Source organism: Xenopus laevis, chromosome 2S (assembly GCF_017654675.1).
Source record: "Xenopus laevis strain J_2021 chromosome 2S, Xenopus_laevis_v10.1, whole genome shotgun sequence".
NCBI lineage: Eukaryota > Metazoa > Chordata > Amphibia > Anura > Pipidae > Xenopus > Xenopus laevis.
The window spans coordinates 39,765,371-39,784,707 of record NC_054374.1 but is presented as its reverse complement, the minus strand read 5'-3'; the positions used below and the strand labels follow the sequence as shown (position 1 = coordinate 39,784,707).

The following is a 19,337-nucleotide window of genomic DNA, read 5'->3' as shown; positions in this document are numbered from 1 at the left end:
TTAAATAGGCTACAGGCGCTAGTTACTGCGTTCCGTGAGTCCGTGACGTCACTTCCGGTTTCGCGTACTTATGTGACGTCACTTCCGGTCTTTCGTCCGTTCCCTTCTTGTGTACTGGCGGAAGTGCGCATGTTGCTGCTTCATCTCTTAGTAAAACTGGAGTCAGTTGCCAGTACATTTCGCCGGTACATTCATTGTAAAGGGCCAGCTGTGGAACCTGTCAAAAACACTATGGTTCCAATAATCTTAAGGTTATGAGATCGGCTCCAAGGCATATTAGGTAGTAGTTACTTCAATAAGCAGGGCCTGCAGATGATTAGCAATGCACGAAAAGAGGCGAAATTGTGCCAGTATCTAAAGTCTATAAGTATTAGTGTAATTCTAATTATAAATATGAAAATTTAATTAAATAATGGAAGAAGAACTGATATGCATATTTATTTTTTAATTAAATTGAATTGAATTAAATTAAGTCCACATAGTTCCCAGATCAGATCAAGTTGTTTTGACTGCCTTAAAGAAATGGTGCAAATGTGAATCCCTCATTCAAACCATTTGGCGATTTACTTTGGCACCAGTATATCCACCGTGCCTCACATTGTAAAAGTTTTTTGTTGATATCTCCTACTCTTGTGGTGGGTTGGATGTGTTCTACACCTATAAATTTCATGGCTGAGGTGTTACCATAATGGTATTCGTTAATGTGGTTGGCGACAGATGTATTTCTTTTGTGTATCACGTCGCCTACATGTTCTAAGACCCTCCGTCTCAGTTCCCGTTTGGTTTTCCCAATGTAGTTTTTACCACATTCACAACTCATGACATAAATGACCCCTTTCGTCTTGCAATTAATGAATTCATTGATAGAATATTCCTTTATATCAGATCTCCCTTCAAATTTAGTAGCTTTTCTTATCCATGGGCATGCTTTGCAGGTCCCACATTTATAGCAACCCTTTGTTTTGTTGGACAACCAGGTGGAATTGGGTGTATTGCAATAGTGGCTCCGAGTGAGCCTATCTCTGAAGTTCTTGCTGCGTCTAAAAGTAATAGTTGGTTTAACCCCAATTGCTGTTTTCAGATCGTGGTCCTGTTCCAGGATATGCCAATGTTTGGTGAGGATCTGTTTTATCTCACTATGCTCCGCACTAAAATCTCCTATTATTCTGATGACCTTTGGATTTTCATTTTGTTTATTACCCAAAGTATGTTTTTTTGGAATTAATAGTGTGTTTCTTTCTGTTCCCAGTGCTCTTTTGTATGCCTTTTTAAGGGAGTTATGGCTATATCCGCGCTGTTTAAATCTGGAGTATAGCTTTCCAGCTTCTACCTTAAAGTCCTCTACTGTGCTACACAATCTCCTTATCCTTAGGTACTGCCCAGTTGGGATGCCCTTGATGGTGTTTTGGGGGTGCTGGCTACTGGCATGTAGCAAGCTATTTGTGGCTGTCTGCTTTCTAAATAGAGTGGTCTGTATATTGTTGCCAGCCCCTCGAAAGATCTTGATATCTAGAAAGTTTATCTCATCACCGTTGATGTCGGCGGTCACTTTCAAATTGATTGCGTTAGTGTTGAGTTTATCAATGAATTCATAAAATTTGTCCTTAGTATCCGACCATACCAGTATAATATCGTCTATGTAGCGTAACCACATAGGGATATGTTGCGTGTATTCTATGAGTTCATCCCCAAAAACAAAATTACTCTCCCACCACCCTAAGTAGATGTTAGCATAACTGGGGGCGCACGTACTGCCCATTGCGGTCCCCCTCATTTGATGGTAATAATGTGAATTAAAAGTAAAGTAGTTATGCCTCAGAATAAATTCTAAAAGATCGATCACAAAAGCACTGTGTTTTTCATATGCTGAACCTCTTTGTCTCAGGGTGTCCTTGGCTGCAGTTAAACCTACTTCGTGGATGATACTGGTATATAGTGACTCCACATCAAGGCATGCAAGAAAATCCTGATTATTTAATGTTATACCCTGTAGATGCCTGAGGGCATCCATCGTATCCTGTACAAAAGATGGTAGATTTTCTACAAATGGTTTGAGTATTGTATCTACATATATGCTCGCTGGTTCCGTCAGGCTGCCTATCCCTGAAACAATTGGGCGGCCTGGGGGAGCTATTGGATTTTTATGGATCTTGGGTATTGTATAAAAAGTGGGGATGACAGGAAAATCAACCTTTAAGAAGGCATATTCATCTTTATTGATTAGTTCATTATCCAGACCTCCCTTTAGGATACTGAATAGTTCACGTTGAAAAATTGTAGTGGGATCACCACTTAATTTTGCATAGCAGGTCTTTTCTGTTAGCAGACGCAGACATTCCTGTACATATGCTGCTCTGTCTTGAATTACTACATTGCCCCCCTTATCACTTGGTTTGATAACTATCTCCTTATTTCTTTCTAACTCACTCAGACCTTTCCTTTCTTTCCAGGTTAGATTGCGGGAATTGCTTAGTTTCCCTTTCACTTTATGGTGAAGCCGTTTAAGGTCTGCAGTGCAGCTTTCGATGAACACCTCGACTCTTGGACATAATGTATTGGGGGGTGTGAAGCAACTTTTTGGTCGCAGTGAAGTGAAAGGGCCCTTAATGGTTTCCCTACTCTGTTCATTGTCCTCTAGCAAATAGCAGAGGTCTTTTAACGCTTGTTGTTCCTCAACTGATAGACCATGTCTGGTGTCTTTACTGAAGTGTTTGTGTAGTAACAATTTCCTGCCGAATAGATTAAGATCCTTGATCCAATTGAAAAGGTTGAGAGAACTGGTGGGGGCAAAAGATAATCCCTTTTCTAGTGCTTTCATCTGGTATTTATCAATGATGGTGCACGAGAGGTTAAAAACCTGAAATGTGTCGTTATCTAGACTCGATATTGTCGGTGGCCCCACCTCTGTCTGTCCCTCAGCCTCCCCCGTATCTGGCCTTCCGGCCTGGGTGGTCCTAAAAAAGGTACAGTGGAGTCAGAGTTTTGGGTACTCTGTGACTGGCCATTGTTTTTGTTAGTAAAAAGGATAGACTTCTTAGTGGTTCTATTCCCTTTATTACCCGCTATTGCTCCATCACTCCATTCACTTTCCGATGAATAGTTACTCTCTGAGGACGATCTTTGAAAATTGTTGGATTTGTTACTACTATGGAAGGGTTTATTGGAATACATTCGACCAGAAGCCTGATCAGCCCTATCACGACACAACTTTTTCCATTTTCTATTTTTGAGTTCTGCTGCCAATTTATCGATGTTGGATTGAATATCACTCTCATATTTGCGATATGTATCATCGACCTCAAATTCTTTAATTCATATTCCACTCTCTTATTCCAATCTGTCCATGGTTGCTAGGGTCATTTGGACCCTAGCTACCAGATTGCTGGTACTGGAGAGCTGCTGAATAAAAAGGTGAGAACCCCCTTTAAAACATCATATTTCAAACTACCATGCACCTAGTGCCAAATGCAGTAGTTACACCCTACACCCTAATGTGAATAAGACACTAGGTGCAGGGTACAACATGCAAGGTTTATGACCATATTGAATAAAGGGGAACTAAAACTTAACTTAAGATGTAGGCTAAAAATGTTGTACATTATGTTTTGGGCTTCGGTACCAGCCTAAGGCAACCACAACCGTTTAGCAGTAAAGATCTGTGTCTCTGAAGATGCCCCAGTAGCGCCCCATCTTCTTTTCTGCTGATTCACTGCACATGCTCTGTGCTGCTGCTGTCAGTTACTGAGCTTAGGGACTCAAAATTTACAGTACACATAGAATATAAATGTCACAATATAAGGCCGATTAGTAATTAATACAGACAATTAGATTAATAATCAGCCTTGTAGCATCATCTTATATTACAGACCAACCTCATTTTCTGCTTGATAATTTGCGACGACCCCTAAGCTTAGCTTCTCAACAGCTGCTCAGAGCCCACTGAGCATGTGAGTGTCACAGACACTTTCCAAGATGGTGACCCCCTGTGACAAGTTTGAAGTCCTGGATCATTGCTGCTATTGACAAGCTGAAACTTTAGGCTGGTGCAATTAGTTCAGTATATAAAATATGGCATTTTAAGACATATTCATTTATAAGGTTTAGTCTCTTTTAACACCTGCCTTTTATCAATTATAAAATACAAGGCTCCCCCTAGTTTTACCTGAAGGCACTTATATTGTCACAGGAACAGTTGTGAGTTATTTGTTTATTTTATTGTTGAGTAATAAACGTTGCCCAAATTTTTTCAATTACAGTGGAATTCTGTAGAAAAAAACATTGGATGGTGAGTAAATAACATAGAAATTCGCTGCTTTATTTGTACCCACCATAGTAAACAAGGCCCACGATTTCTGAGCACAGTAGACATGGGGCATCATAACAACCTTCTTTTTCTTCGTTTTTCCTTATGGCTGAAGCTATTAACTGAAATGAGTATCGGTTTCCAGTCCATCTGTGTTTTAAGCCAATAATTGTAAATCACCTGATTTTTAGAGCAATAAATAACTAAAGAATGTTCTCACTTTGAAAAATAGGCTGCTATAGTCTTACATTTCACAACTGAATTGTGCTTAGTATGAGGAAATACCTTTAGAGGCATAGCTTTACATGTACACGCAGTGGCATGTGGGGCAATTACAGATGCTTCTTCTCTAAAGTTTTCTTGAAGCCTTGGAGGCAGGTCCCCAAATCTCATTCCTGTAAGAAATACTTACCGAACGGATCCCTCGGCGCGCCTCCGTCCTGCAGTTCTGACGTCATGGGCGTCGGGTCGCTTGCGCGTGCATTCAGGCGCAGGCATGTTTCGACGCAGAGCGTGATGACGCTGGCATCTCGTAGCAGGCGTTCGGATGCTGGAGAATTGGTGCCAAGACTAAAGGTATTTAAACTGTTTTTTGTACTGAAACTGTGCCTGGTTATCGTGGTTTGTCCTGAGACCTAGCTTTACAGACTTGTCTACTTCTGATTGATTCCTGTGTATGACCTTTGATGTCCCTGGTACCTCGGTTCGGCTTAGCCTCACTGGCTTCTCTCCACTCACGGCTTCCCCCTGTATCATCCCCAGGTGGGTTCTGTGTTGTGTGAGCCGCTTGTGGGTCCTTATCATCCAGAAGAAGTCCATCGCTTCATAAACTATCCGGTAAGCCTGACAATTCCATTGCCTACTGTAATTATCACCAGCGCCGGATTTCCAAATAGGCCTCTTGCGCCCCCTACCCCAGGCGTGTGCGCGCATGCAACCAACATGTGCACGCGCTCTACCATGTTGCGCACACGCAAGCTACCACCAATGCATGCGTGCCCCTACCCCCAGCTCACATTTAAATGCACCACGCTGCTCCCACTATAACATCGCTCCGGGTTTCCTGTAGGAACCCAGAAATATGGATGCGGCTGTGCGGCATGCCGTCCCTACAAATGTGTCTTTGTGGCGTTGCCACAAATCTGGGCCTGATAATCACCTACGAGTGTTTTAGACGCATACACTGTCATGACATTATAGATGCTAGGGAAACCATGCAAAAGTATATTAAGTTCTTATAAATATTATATTTTATACTATATTGCCGTGTATAGTACAGGTATGGGACCTGTTATGCAGAATGCTTGAGACCTGGGGTCTTTCTGTAATTTGGATTGCTATACTCTAAAATAATTTAAACATTAAATAAACCCAATTGATTGTTTTTACTCCAGTAAGAATGTATCTAAGTACTTTTTTATTATTACAGTGGAAAGGGAAATCATTTTTAAAAAATAGAATAACTTCATTAAAATATGCTGACTAGTACCATTTTGACATCATACAAGCCCCCTTGGTACCATCTGCAGAATGAAGCACCGCCAAAGAGGAAACACAGTTTTCAAATAACGTCCTTTTTTTTAGAGGCATGACCAATTGTCTTACAGGAGCAGAGACCACACACATTCATTTACCAGCCTCAAAGAAAAACAGGAGCTTAATGTACTAACATGAAATAAAGCAACATCATCTCATTGCACAATAACTTGTTTATGGTTTAAGCCAATGTCTCATTCAAGTGCTCATGTAATTTGTTTACTTGAGTGAAAGAGAAGCTGGAAACCACTAAATGAACTGTATGTTTGTTCTAGTGCAGATTAGGCATTTATTCTATTAAAGGTACAGTTTTCAACAACAGTTCAATGACTTGTGCTGAACATTGTTTTTGTATTGTATTAATCACAAAAAATATCTGTTTGACAACTTGAGCTAAACAGGGCAGAGAAACTAAATCCATCTTTGATCCTTTCCTATTGAATTTTGCTAAATTCCACATAAGAATTATTTGTATCTAAAAAAATCAGACACTGACTCAATTCGTATCAATCATAGAATTGTTATAAGGCGCACACTCCTAAAGGTGCCAATCCCCTGGAGGCTGCCCATTAAAATCTCCAATGTAGTAATACTCAAAATAAAGAAAAAGGATTGCATACTCTAGAATGAAAAAAATAAAAGGTTTTTTATTCACAACAATAGTTACATCATACAGTAACTGGCCCTACGCGTTTCGACAAAACCAAAGGGTTAAAGGCATTACAGCAGAACCAGACGAGCTTGGGAACTCACTGCTATGAATGGCCGATTTCGTGAACGAGGCTATACCTAAGAGGTGGTGGAACAACCAATATTACAGGTAAATACAGACACACGCAGACAGGGGGCAGCAAGGATAGAAAGGTATTTCTTACCAAATACACAACAGCCAGTTGTTATATCAACCACATTGTACAAAAGCACTGGCATCATCTGCAAGCGGACGCTATTCTAGGGTCCCAATGTCAGGATACCCCAATGTTTGCCTAAAAACGGAGTAAAGACCTGAATGATGAGCTGGTTTGCGCAAACAATAAGGCTCATTACACTAACACACATTTTCTCTCTAATCCTCAGCCTGGCAATTATCTATGTTATAATTGCTCGGAGTGTAATGGCATGATACAAGGTACATCTTTCTCACACCCACGGTCCTTGCAAAGATCAAACATAGAATAGCATGATATAATACAAAGGTAAAACCATACAGAAACTCAAGGATAGGTTTCTAAAACATAAAAGTGTGATTAAAATTGGTAAAGATACCACCCCTTTGGTACAACATTGTAAGGAACATAACCACAATGTATCGTCCCTAAGATCACACTACTGCTCAGGAAAGAGGCTGAATGGATATTTCGTCTAGACACTGTAACACCTGCAGGTCTTCGATGACTCACTGAATCTGTCCTGCTTTTTGCAGACCAGATTATGTCTTCAATATGATTTGCTTTCAATATTATTGGCCTTATGCTTGCTCAGCTTATGGAAACGCTGTAAGACTCCTGTTTCACAGGTGGCTCACAGGATAAATTGTACTGTTTGGGTAATAGATTTAAAACCTTACCTTTCTTTAGGGGACACTTATGCAACATACCTGGTATTCCCTCTGTGGCTGCAGATTTTTAAATAGTGGAGTGCACTATTCAGTAATTAAGATGATGATACAGGCATTGCAAGGCTTTACAAAACGGTTATATTTTCCCTTACTTAGGACAAGGAAAGTTAAACTATGGCCACCTTTACACAATAAACATCAGGACCTACTGGATAATCCTTTCATGATTGAGGAAGTACAACAAACTATGAAATCCTTCAAGTCTAGTACTACTCTCAGCCCAGACGGCTTCTCTGGTTTATTTTATAAAAAAAATCTCAGACATTTTGAGGCTACAATTAACTACTTCTTTTAACTATATATGATGGAGAATTCTAGGCACCAGGTATCTGTTGTAGCCCAAAATACGGTTATCTCTAAGGAAAACAAGTTCAATATAATCTGTACCAGCTATTATCCCACATATGAGGTTAAACTGATTAAATTTAACTTTTTTTTATTTGGAACATCTCTTAACTTAAATATATATATAGGAATATACCTCACCCACAATTTATCCATCTTATAGAAACAGAGCTACCCTTTTTTGTAAAGAAACGTCCCTCCTGTGTGGAGTTTATTATTATAACAATAGAATAAATACAAGATATCATGGCTTGGGCAGATTAATGTGGTACATTCCTACCATTAAGGTTTATTTGGCATTTTAGCTTCTCCAGAACATCTGGCGTAACTCTCTACTAAAAGGTGTGGGGCCAAGCGTTTCCCAAACCCTTATGGGATGTTCAAGCTGCCCATTTGGCTCCAATAGCACAAATGTACTTATTATTATGTATTTAAGAGCCAAATTACCAGTTTAGAAACCAGAAATGCCTCTGCTCTTAAAGGTACCAGGAGCTGCTATTTGACGCTCCTGGCAAGGGAGTTGCTGCCTAAGGAGAGTTTTTGAACTCGCCTCATTGGCGCAGCTCCCTTGGGGGCTCCATCTCTCTTTCTCCATTTCCCATCAGTGGGACTAAGAGTGATTGGAATTATACTATCAGTTTCCAGATGAGCCAAGAACCTTGGCATAAGTTGCCTTGTTGGTGGCATGCTGGGAGTTGCTGTTCAACAACAGCTTTAGGGCCAGAAACAGGACATGATGGATGTATCTGCACATTAAGTGTCTCTAATTATTTTCATAACTATTTTCCTCTAGGGGCTCCTTTGATGATATGAGCTACAACAAATGCTTTCTTTGCCTGCACTAAAAAAGACCCTGTTAATATGAGACTTTCCAGCTGAGCCCACTACAGTTTCAAATAACATGTAAAATCATATTGGCACATGGATCCAGCTGTGTCTGCCGTCGGTTGTTCCGTAACAAAACAAGAGCACAAACAGCAATAATGTTTCTATTGCTGTTCCGGAAGACACTCTATATGTAATGTGTGTAGTTAATATATTTGATGTTATTGTTACCCTTTATTTACATATCACCAATATATCCCACAGTACTCTGCAAATTGGCAACAATTGCTCAACTGTACGCTCTCCAAAAGACCTTTTTATCTTCATATTTTGTTTTGTTCCAGACATAATAGTTTATTCAATCCCTATCATTTTTTCTTAGATATCAATAATGGAACCCTAGCCCAGGCAGTAGCTCCAGGTTTCCCCCAGTCCCCCCCCCCCGTCAATAGGTGCAGTACATTTGCACTTAAGGAATCAAAGGCAAAATTCACTTCCATGCCTAATACTAGAAATACTAAAATGGCAGAAAGACTTCTGTGCAATTGTTCCCAATTTGCATTGAAATGTTAGCACAGTTGTGTTCATTTTGGTGAAATGGATGCAATGGCACCAGGAGCAGCGCAATTGTATCAAACGCACTATCCCCCCCCTCCATGTAACCTCAATGATTCTGCAATTCTGGGGAAAACCACTGTATTCAGTGAAAAAAAAAACATATAGAAATTGCACTTAGCTCACTGCACTTGGAGATGTAAATGAGCCCTAATTTATCATATTACAATTTCCTATTTGGTCACAATATACTAATTCTGCATTACACAGCAGATCACATGCATACAAGTATTAACACTCATGCATGCACTAAGTGAGTCTGGCATCCCCAGTTGCTGTGTAGCCATAATACACACAGTAGTAATCCAATAATATTCTCCTAATTGCTTTCGGAAACACATTTCCTATAGTGACAGATACGGAAAGATAAACATCTTTTCCCCCATGGTTACATGTGTTGCTAGGGGATTACTTGTACTAATTAAGTTGCGCTTTCATTCTTTGTATTCTTGGGCAGAAAACCATTTATGATAACGGCTTTCGGTTCAAGCTAATATGTGTTGGAGAGGAAACACTTGCACAATCAGATCTGTTTACCCTCATTCGCCCTTGAAAGCATAAGCCATAAAGCCCGGGGGATACTGAAGGATAGCCAGGTCCCAGGCAAACCTTGACATGACTAATTAGACACTTATTCATTGGTAACTTCCACACATTATTGCACTTACATTTCCTAGACTGATTATAGGTTTGTCTAAGTGATCAACCCACAGGCAACGTAGTGGGATGTTCTGAGGCCCATAATGTAGAGTCCTGCGCGGGTCCATTTTTTGGGACCCGTACCAGGCCCGTACCCAGCAACCTGCAATCCACAACCCAGACCCGCAACCCGCATTCTTACCTGCTACCTGACCCACGAGTACCTTATCCGCAGCCCGGACCCGCGACCCGCTGACCATTAAGAATCAGGAAGTGCTGTCATTGTAAACCGAAAGTGACGTCATCGGAAGTTGTCGTGATCAGAAAAAAGGAGTAAAACAGGAAGTGCTGTCATTGTAAACCTGCAAAACCGTCAACCTGCGTCTATACCCGCACCCGGAACTTCTATCCGCAACCCACAGGTTTTTGCAGGTAACCCACGGGTACCCGACCCGCTGCGGGACTACCATAATGCATATGCCTAACGAATGTCAGTTGGCAGCCATGGCCTCTACTCCTTTCCACCAAAATGTGCCATATTATAAATATACATTTATATAAATATATAAAAAAAAATTCTAAACACGCAATATTGTGAAATCACATAAATGTGCCAGGACCCCTCTAAATATAGAAAGAAGTGTGCCTAGAAATGTTGTGCTTTTTGCTGCTTTATTGAAAATGTTAAAAAAAAGCGTAGCACCACCCATCCTTTCCACTTCCTGCTAATGTGCTCATGGCAAGGACCATTAGGACACGCCCACCACTCGTTTGAAACACAGAGAGGGACCAGAGAGGAACTCCAATAAAGGTGCTATTTTTATTATGATAATTTTAAGCTCAGACTGAAACCACCACCATATAGTGTTCATTATTAATTACAAGTTTAGGGGATTTGTATGCTACTGTATGAATCCCCTATAAAGCTAGTTATTTATTGTATCTCCTGTATCCTGTATATATTATTGCAATGACTATTGTAATTTAGAGATTGCAATAAACTTCAGATTTAAAATATCTGTCCCCAACTATAAACTGAAATGTAAGATAACATATTTGATAAACTGCTATTCCAACTATACAAGGAACGTACTGTACTATTTCACATAATATTCATATTATTGTAACTATCTCAAGGCCCCACTGCATCTGCTATTGCCAGACAGCAAGGGAACTCCATAGCAAATGTCAGTAATTCTTTGTATATTTTGCTGCTGATTAAAGGAATTGTTCAGTATAAAAATAAAAACTGGGTAAATAGATAGGCTGTGCAAAATAAAAAAAGGTTTTCAATATAGTTAGTTAGCCAAAAATTTTATTTTATTTTGCACTGCCTATCTATTTACACAGTTTTTATTTTTTCTTTACAATGAACTGTCCCTTTAAGTAGTACAGCTTAGTGTAACGCAGGACAGGAGCCTGATACTTAGCTTCTCAGTGAGCTCCTTCATAAGTGCTGTCTGACTTCTATATCAGGAACAGCCTGAAGAGAATATTTGTCAGGAGCACAGAGCATACTGAGCCAGAGACTGGGATGCCTCAATCAAGTGTGAACATAGAATTAAAAGTAGAGTAATAGGATCTGTTATCCAGAATGATTGGACCAGCGGTTTTCATACCTTAGGTCTACTTAAACCATTTAAACACTGAATAAATCCAATAGGATTGTTTTGCCACCAATAATGGAGCTTTCTGTGTATTGGGTTTCCTTGATATGAGAGCTGTTATCCAGAATGCTTGGGACCTGGGGGTTTCCGGATAATGGATCTTTCCGTAATTTGAATCTCCGTGCCTTAAGTCTACTAGAAAATCATGTAAACATTCAATAAACCCAATTGGTTGGTTCTGGTTCCAATAAGGATTAATTATATCTTAGTTTGAATAAAAGTTCAAGGTACTGTTTTATTATTACAAAGAAAAAGGAAATCATTTTTAAATATTTGGATTAATTGGATAAAATGGAGTCCATGGGAGACGGCCTTTCCATAATATGGAGCTTTCTAGATAACGGGTTTTCCAGATAAAGCATCCCATACCTGTATAAGAAAATGTTTGCTGCCTTAGTTGTAAATAGGGTTGCCACCTTCTCTGGAAAAAAAAACTAACCAGCCAGACCGGTAAAATACCACCTAAGTGACAACCCTATTTGTAAGGTATACACAATTATAAAACATAGGGTGTTCCCCCACTATCAGGAATTTCGAAATCTGTATAGATCCAGCAAATACAGATGCTGTTCTACATGCAAAATGCAGTCCAGTTCTTTATTATTAAAAATATTCCCATATTGTTTGGTGGTTTCCATTATTTTTGCTCCAATTTCTGTATTTGGTTTGCCCTTGTGTTATCATTTTTCTGCTTCAGGCTGACATCTAGCGGGAGGACTGTGAATTGCATCGGTTTTGAACTCAGATCTACGCACTGTGGAAAATATTTAGCACTTATGTAAATGTTATTTTTATCTTCTCCTAGACAACATTTCCAGTTCCAAGTTTCTTTATTTTTTCATAGGGGTTAGGCAAAAAGAATAACATGAGGAGGAGAGTATGATTGTTCTAACCAGTGGGAACGTGCAAATGCAAAACAGTGATGAGGTTTTGCTGCCACATCAGGTGTGTTCATGCACTGGCAGTGAGTGCTGGAAACCTGCCTTTCTTTCTGCATGCAAATGATGCATGCTCATTGCTTCTAACAGCAGACACCTTAAAATATAGTTTAGGTAATTACCTATTTTTTGTTAATACCAAGGGGCGAATTTAGTTACCTCTGAAGTTGCGCCAGCGTTGACTTCGCCGCACTTCACCAGGCGTACATTTGCCAGGGCTGTGCAAATTCATGAAGATCCGTAGTTCCGCACAATTTACAGATCGTTTGAGAAGTTGCGCTATCGATGTTAAGATCAGCGGTTCGAAGTTAGGCTAGCGATGCCTAATTTGCATATGGTTAAAGTACAATGAACTTATATGTAGCAGCAAATACATTACACTACACAAGCCTGGGAAACCTTCATAAAATAAAATAGCGTTGTTATTTTGCCCTATACATGTGCCCACTGTATAGTTTAGGTACCATATGTTAGGAAATGTAGGGGGGAAGGAAGGTACCCTCAAAAAAATTTACGATCTTTTTCAGCCTATCACCCATAAAAGAGTAAAAGACACCAGCGTCAACTTTTTTTTAAGCAAGTCCTATCTACTCTATTGCACTTCGCCTGGTCTGAGGTGACGAAGAAAAGTCTGGCGCAAGAGGTAACGTTCACAAAAATGCACAACTTAGTGAATTAGCATAGGTACGTCCCTTCACAAGAGCGCTACTTCATCTGGCGTAAGGGTGTGAAGAAGCGCTAGAGTAGCGAATTTCTGCCAGCACCCGTTAGTAAATTGTCGTAAATTTGCCCCTATGTCTAGCCATTTTTGGCCTAGCTCTGAATCTCTGAATCTGTCTCTCCTCATGTTACTTACTCCTCATGTACTTAGAGGCACATTTATCAAGGGTCAAATTCATGTGAGTTTTTTAAAACTCCCATAAACTCCCGTAAATTCGAAATATCGAAATTGATTAATAAAATCAAATTTTCTCCGCTCGGACAAATTGAATCGACCTGAAAATTCAAATTCGATTTGCATAAGAAAAACTATAATTTAAAAACTTGATTCTGGAAGGCTGCAAACATCACCAAATTGATCCCTGGACTTCTACCATTGACCTATACAGCAATTCGGCAGGTTTAAGGTGGCGAATAATCAAATTTGAGTTCCTAAAGGGCCAGAGTATGATAAATCTCAAAATTTCTAATTAAAACTCAAATCGAGTTTGGATAATTCACAATTCGAATTTGAGAATTTTGACAAAAAAAAAAAAATGTGAAAATTCAAATCTGCCCCTTAGTGTCAGCTCATTGCTTCTCCTTGTGTTGTCATTTTGCTGCATTTTCCAGGAAAGCATCTGGAGCAGGGCCACTAGTTACTCACTGCCACACTCAGGGCCACTATCAGAAATGACAGGGCCCAATACTAATAAGTTATCAGTGCCCTCCCCCAAAGAGGCACCCTGTTATTAACCCTTTTGTGTCTTGGGCAACTGGGAAGAAGTCCCTGCAAGCAAGTGGATTGGTGCCCCAGTGCAAAAGAATATGACTAACACACTCATAGCCATGCTCCTTATCCACCCTAGACATGCCCCATAATGCTGAAACCCCCACCCATGATCTATACAAACAACACCCACTCTCCTGCAACTCCCTGAATTTATGGCCTGCAAATTGGACTTTTAGGTATTGAGGCCCCTTCTGCCATGGGGCCCCTGACTGCAGTATCATCTGTACCCTTTTGATGGCAGCCCTGGCCATGAAGCTGGAATTATCCCGTCAAGCAAAACAAGGGGATGATTCCTTTGATAAGCTTTAATACAGTCATTGTGGAGAAGCGTTGGACTGGAACCCCCAGCCGCAACCCGCCTCCGGCACCCCTGAGTCTACCTCCTTTGTCTACACCACTAGGGAGGAAGATCAGAAGCCGGGGGTCAGGGAGCTGGTCTGGCCCGGTGGGCACACGAGGGCCGGGCCCGTTGGGTTTTTTCCAGAAGTCTCGCTGGCCCAGTCTGACCCTTTTGTGGAGTTTTGTTACATTTTACTATGTATGGGGCAGATTTATCAAAGGTTGAAGTAAAAATTTGAATTTCGAGCTAATTTTTGTGAACTTCGACTAGGGAATAGTCCAAATTCAATTTGAATTTGAAAAAAATGTGAAAATTCGAATTTTGACATTTATCATGCACTGTCTCTTAAAAATTGAGCCTATGGGGGACCTCCTACAACCTATTTGGAGTCAATTGGTGGACTTTGAAAAATCAAAGTTTTTTTTCCGTCTGTTTCAAATGCGCTATTACTTTGATTCGTACGATTCAATCCAAAACGGACCTATTCGGCCAAAAAAAAAATTTGATTTAATTTCGGTTGGTGTTTTTGAATTCGAAATTCGACCCTTGAAAAATCTGCCCCTTAATGTCACAACGTGACTATTTTGCCGACGTACAACTCTCAGGTTACAGTACAACCCCAGTGTTTTCTGAGAATACTTATGGAAGTCTAGATTTCTCATCATTAAAGGGGTTGTTCACCATAGGGTTGCCCCCTTTCCATGAGGCTAAGACCGGGCAGGGGGACGGGCTGTGACATCAGTGGGCTTTGACACGGGGATTGGCCGATCGCTGTGTCAATCAAAAAAATTCTGCCCGGTTTTCCTTATTTGGAGACAATTAGCAGTTGGTTTTCATTTTTTAATTCTTTGTGATTTTTCAGTTATTTAGCTTTTGGTTCTGCAGCTCTTGAGTTTGGAATTTCAGAAGCTATCTGGTTGTTATTGTCTTGTTTTCCATAGCCAACAGACAGTGATTTGAATGAGAGACTGGAAGATGAATAGAGAAGGGACTGAATAGAAAGGTAGAAAACAGTAACCAAAATGAGAACATTGTAAGCTCACAGAGCCATAGTAGAGGATGGTAAATTATTCAAAAATATAAAAAAATAAATAATAAACACCAGTTGCAAAGTTGGTAGGAATAGTAAATTGTATAACCTACTAAAAGTTAACCACTGATTATCAGAAATGATAGCTGTGTTAAAAATGGCTACATTTCTGTGCACTGGAACTCCGCGTTTTTAACTGCATTTTGAATAGATATCCCACTGTAATGCCATCTCTAATTAAAAAATGCATAGAGTAAGTAGCAAAGACCTCTGTATGCAAATGCTGCCATTCCATGTATGACATTTGCTGTCCTCTAGTGCGTCATACAGTATATATATAGAAAGTGTTCCTATAAGGCACATGAATGGGGATGGTGGATGCTCTGGGGCATAGATTTGATGCCCCTGCTGTTGGAGCTGTAATTATGGGGAAGAATCTGAATGTTTAGAGACCAGGAGAAAGGGATGCAACTATGAATATAACGCTTCCTTATGGAACATGTATTTGATCTCTGGCCCTCATCACTGTATATGAGAGCAGGTCTCGGCCTTTTCTAATGGTGTGTTGATGCTTCTCTAAAGCTGGATGTTGTACCGGTAGAACCAAGGCAGCTAAGCGCTTGTTTCTCAGGATTATGATGCTGCATATTCAGGTGCATAGCTTCAACCTATTTTAATGGACTCCTACTTCACTAAGTGAAACACGTAATAGCACCTCAGATGCTTATTTACAGAAGAAATTGACTGCAGCAACAGGGAATATAATTGTTTTTCCAACATTTCAAAAAGAGTATTTTACGCGGCCGAAAAAAAAGCTTTCAGCATTTAAATAATCAGAAATCCAAGGTTTTGTTTGCTGCGGTTCAAGACTGTTATTCTAGTGGCCACTTATCATGAAATGCTGGCAGCACTGTGTCATATATTTCTGGGGCCACCGTGCTGTGATATACTTGGGTCACAGTGTGATATATTGCTGGAGCCACTGTGTAATAAAGAAATGTTGATCAAGTTGCACATTCTTTTAAATGTGAGTTGGTGCGGCTAAAATTGGTGGGCATGTCTTAAAAACTTGTAAAAAATATGGAACTTAGTAAACCTGGGCTTTCCATGAGATGTATAAGAGCAGACCACTGTGGCCTTGTGTCTTTATACGAGCATCCTTGCTCACTTCTAATATTCTGTTGTAGGTTTTCCATCATTTAATTTTAAACAAGCCGAGGCCTCGCTGAATTTTCGTTTCTTGTTTTCTTCCAGCTTGAAAGTTATTTTGTCTGGGAGGCCCCATGAAGGCACCATGGATATTTCTGGGATTACGCTCAACACGAAAGATCTGGAACGTGTGATACTATATCTCCAGTCCAACTCAGAGTATGTGGAGAACGCGGAACTCTGTTTCACTGAACTCACGGACGAAATGTTTCTCCAGTTAATGCCTGTTCTTAGTTCCCTCCCGCAACTCTCCACCCTATCTCTCAATGGAAACCGTTTGACAAAAGCCATCCTGAGGGAATTGACTGAAGCTCTGAAAGATCCCAAAAAGTTTGCTAGTATGACTTGGATTGACCTCGGAAATAATGTGGACATATTCTCCCTTCCTCAGCCCTTTTTAGTAAGCCTCAAGAAGCGCTGCCCCAAGCAGGGACATTTGCCAACAATTCTAGAATTTGGAGAGGGACAGCTCAATGAACTGGAGAACCAGGATGGGTCAGCAGAGAACCAAGAATATCAAATTGCAGTTGGAGAGTGTGAACAGAGCTCAGAACCAGAAAGCTAGCCAAATGCTTCATAATGTACATATGTAATATTATACTGTAGCTGCTGAGGTCCAAATAGGGTAAAGTCTATTTTATAAAGCTATTTCGCCAGACTATTTGTATATAAACCACCTCCAAAATGTGATTATTTTTCAAGGTGTTCTTAACACCTGGGATTACTCTAATCTTTTCCTTTGCAGCTGTTTTGATAAATGTAATGTTTTCCTAAAGAGTTCTACAACAGTGGTAGGAAAACCCTGGCTTGTTAGGAGCAATAGGAGTTGTAACTTAGCAGGAGTTATTAAGTAGGGGCCTCAGACTGCTCAATAGGTCGGACAACCAGCACATTTCGGTTTTTCCAAAAGTTAAGTATTGGCTTGGAAGAATTCAGGACAAGGATGTCCAACCTGTGGCCCCAAAGCTACTCTTCAACTACAAAGCGAAGTGCCAGTTGTAATTCAGCTATAGATAGAGAAAGCGGAAGTATAGAGAACCCCAAACATCTTCCTTCTATTAAATGATTTTTTTATATGAATGCAAATAAACTCCTACATAGCAGAGTGCATTTCTATTGTGTTACAGGAGAAAATGAAAATCAAATCATTGAATGATTTCACAGCATCTTTTGTAATATCTTCTGAAATCTTTTGAAATGCGATGTATGCATGGGATTTTTCTCCCCCAAAATCTTCTCTTATTTCTGAGGATTTTCACTTTTTCTGCAGTTGCAACCTCTGAGTTAACTTTGTATACATCTTCTCATGTATTTAAACTAAAAGAACGTCAGTGGCTGTGATCATGAAAATAGAATTTGAATAATTCGCAAATAGATGAAGAACCTGGCCCACTAAGGAACGTATTTATCAGTCTGTGTAAAACAGTGGAGAAAAACATCAGATCTTTGTTTTTGTTTTCTAACTTGTAGGTTAATTGCAGTTTAAGACATGAGTTGCAACTGCAAGGGGACGATGCACCTGACACTATTGCATTGTGCAGTGCACACAATTGCAGTAGGACCCAAATCAAATGCAGTTGTGCAGAACATTAGCAGATGCTGAGACTGTGTCAAAATGTTGCCTGTGTTCGATTTTTTTAGACACAATTATGCACTTTTAGCTCAATTCACGCCTTTGGATGTCTTTTTGAAACCCTCGAATGCACTTGCAGATGTAAATGCACCCTTATGTGTGTCAGATGCTTTACTTAAATCTGTTATATCATTATATATATTTGTCCAGTGTTAGAGAATGAGCCCAACTGTGTTGCCTTACTGATACAGTCATATGAAAAAGTTTGGGAACCCCTCTTAATTCTTTGGAGTTTTGTTTATCATTGACTGAGCTTTCAGGAAGTAGTGACTTCCTTTTAATATATAACATGCCTTTATTTGTTGATATTGGGTTGAATTCATCCGACCCTCGACTTTAACAAGGACCCCAGTCCCTGAACTAGCCACACAGCCCCACAGCATGATGGAACCTCCACCAAATTTGACAGTAGGTAGCAGGTGTTTTTCTTGGAATCCGGCCATGCAAATTGCTTTTTGTTATGACCAAATACTGTCTCATCAGTCCAAAGCACTTTGTTCCAAAATGATTGTGGCTTGTCTAAATGAGCTTTTGCATACAACAAGCGACTCTGTTTGTGATGTGAGTGCAGAAAGGGCTTCTTTCTCATCACCCTGCCATACAGATGTTCTTTGTAGAATAATGTACAGATACACCATCTGCAGCAAGATGTTCTTGCAGGTCTTTGGAGCTGATCTTTGGGTTGTCTGTAACCATTCCTACATTCCTAGGCATATGCCACTCCTGTATTTTTCTTGGCCTGCCAGACCTGGGTTTTACAGCAACTGTGCCTGTGGCCTTCCATTTCCTGATTATATTCCTTACAGTTTAAACCTCTGAGATAGCTTTTTGAAGACTTCCCCTAAATCATGACACTGAACAATCTTCTTTTCAGATATTTTGAGAGTTGCTTTGAGGATCCCATGCTGTCGCTCTTTAGAGGAGAGTCAAACATAAGCACAACTTGCAATTGGCCACCTTAAATACCTTTTCTCATGATTGGACACACCTGCCTATGAAGTTCAAGGCTTAACAAGCTAATCCAATCAATTTGAGGTTGCCAGTGATCAGTATTGAGCAGTTACATGCATTCAAATGAGCAAAATTACAAGGGTACCCACATTTTTGCACAGCCAGTTTTCACATTTGATTGAATCTCATACAACTG

The 19,337-nt window shown here is 40.1% G+C and overlaps 1 protein-coding gene across 1 annotated transcript in view; it reads left to right on the top strand.

Moving 5' to 3' along the window:
- LOC108709357 (leucine-rich repeat-containing protein 75A) overlaps positions 1 to 18,560 on the top strand; it is a 132,163-nt gene extending 113,603 nt beyond the window's left edge. The window contains exon 4 of the mRNA XM_018249124.2: positions 16,603 to 18,560. Coding sequence (XP_018104613.1) covers positions 16,603 to 17,122 — 520 coding nt within the window. The 3' untranslated portion in view covers positions 17,123 to 18,560. The remainder of the gene's footprint in view (positions 1 to 16,602) is intronic.
- The last annotated feature ends 777 nt before the right edge of the window (positions 18,561 to 19,337 follow it).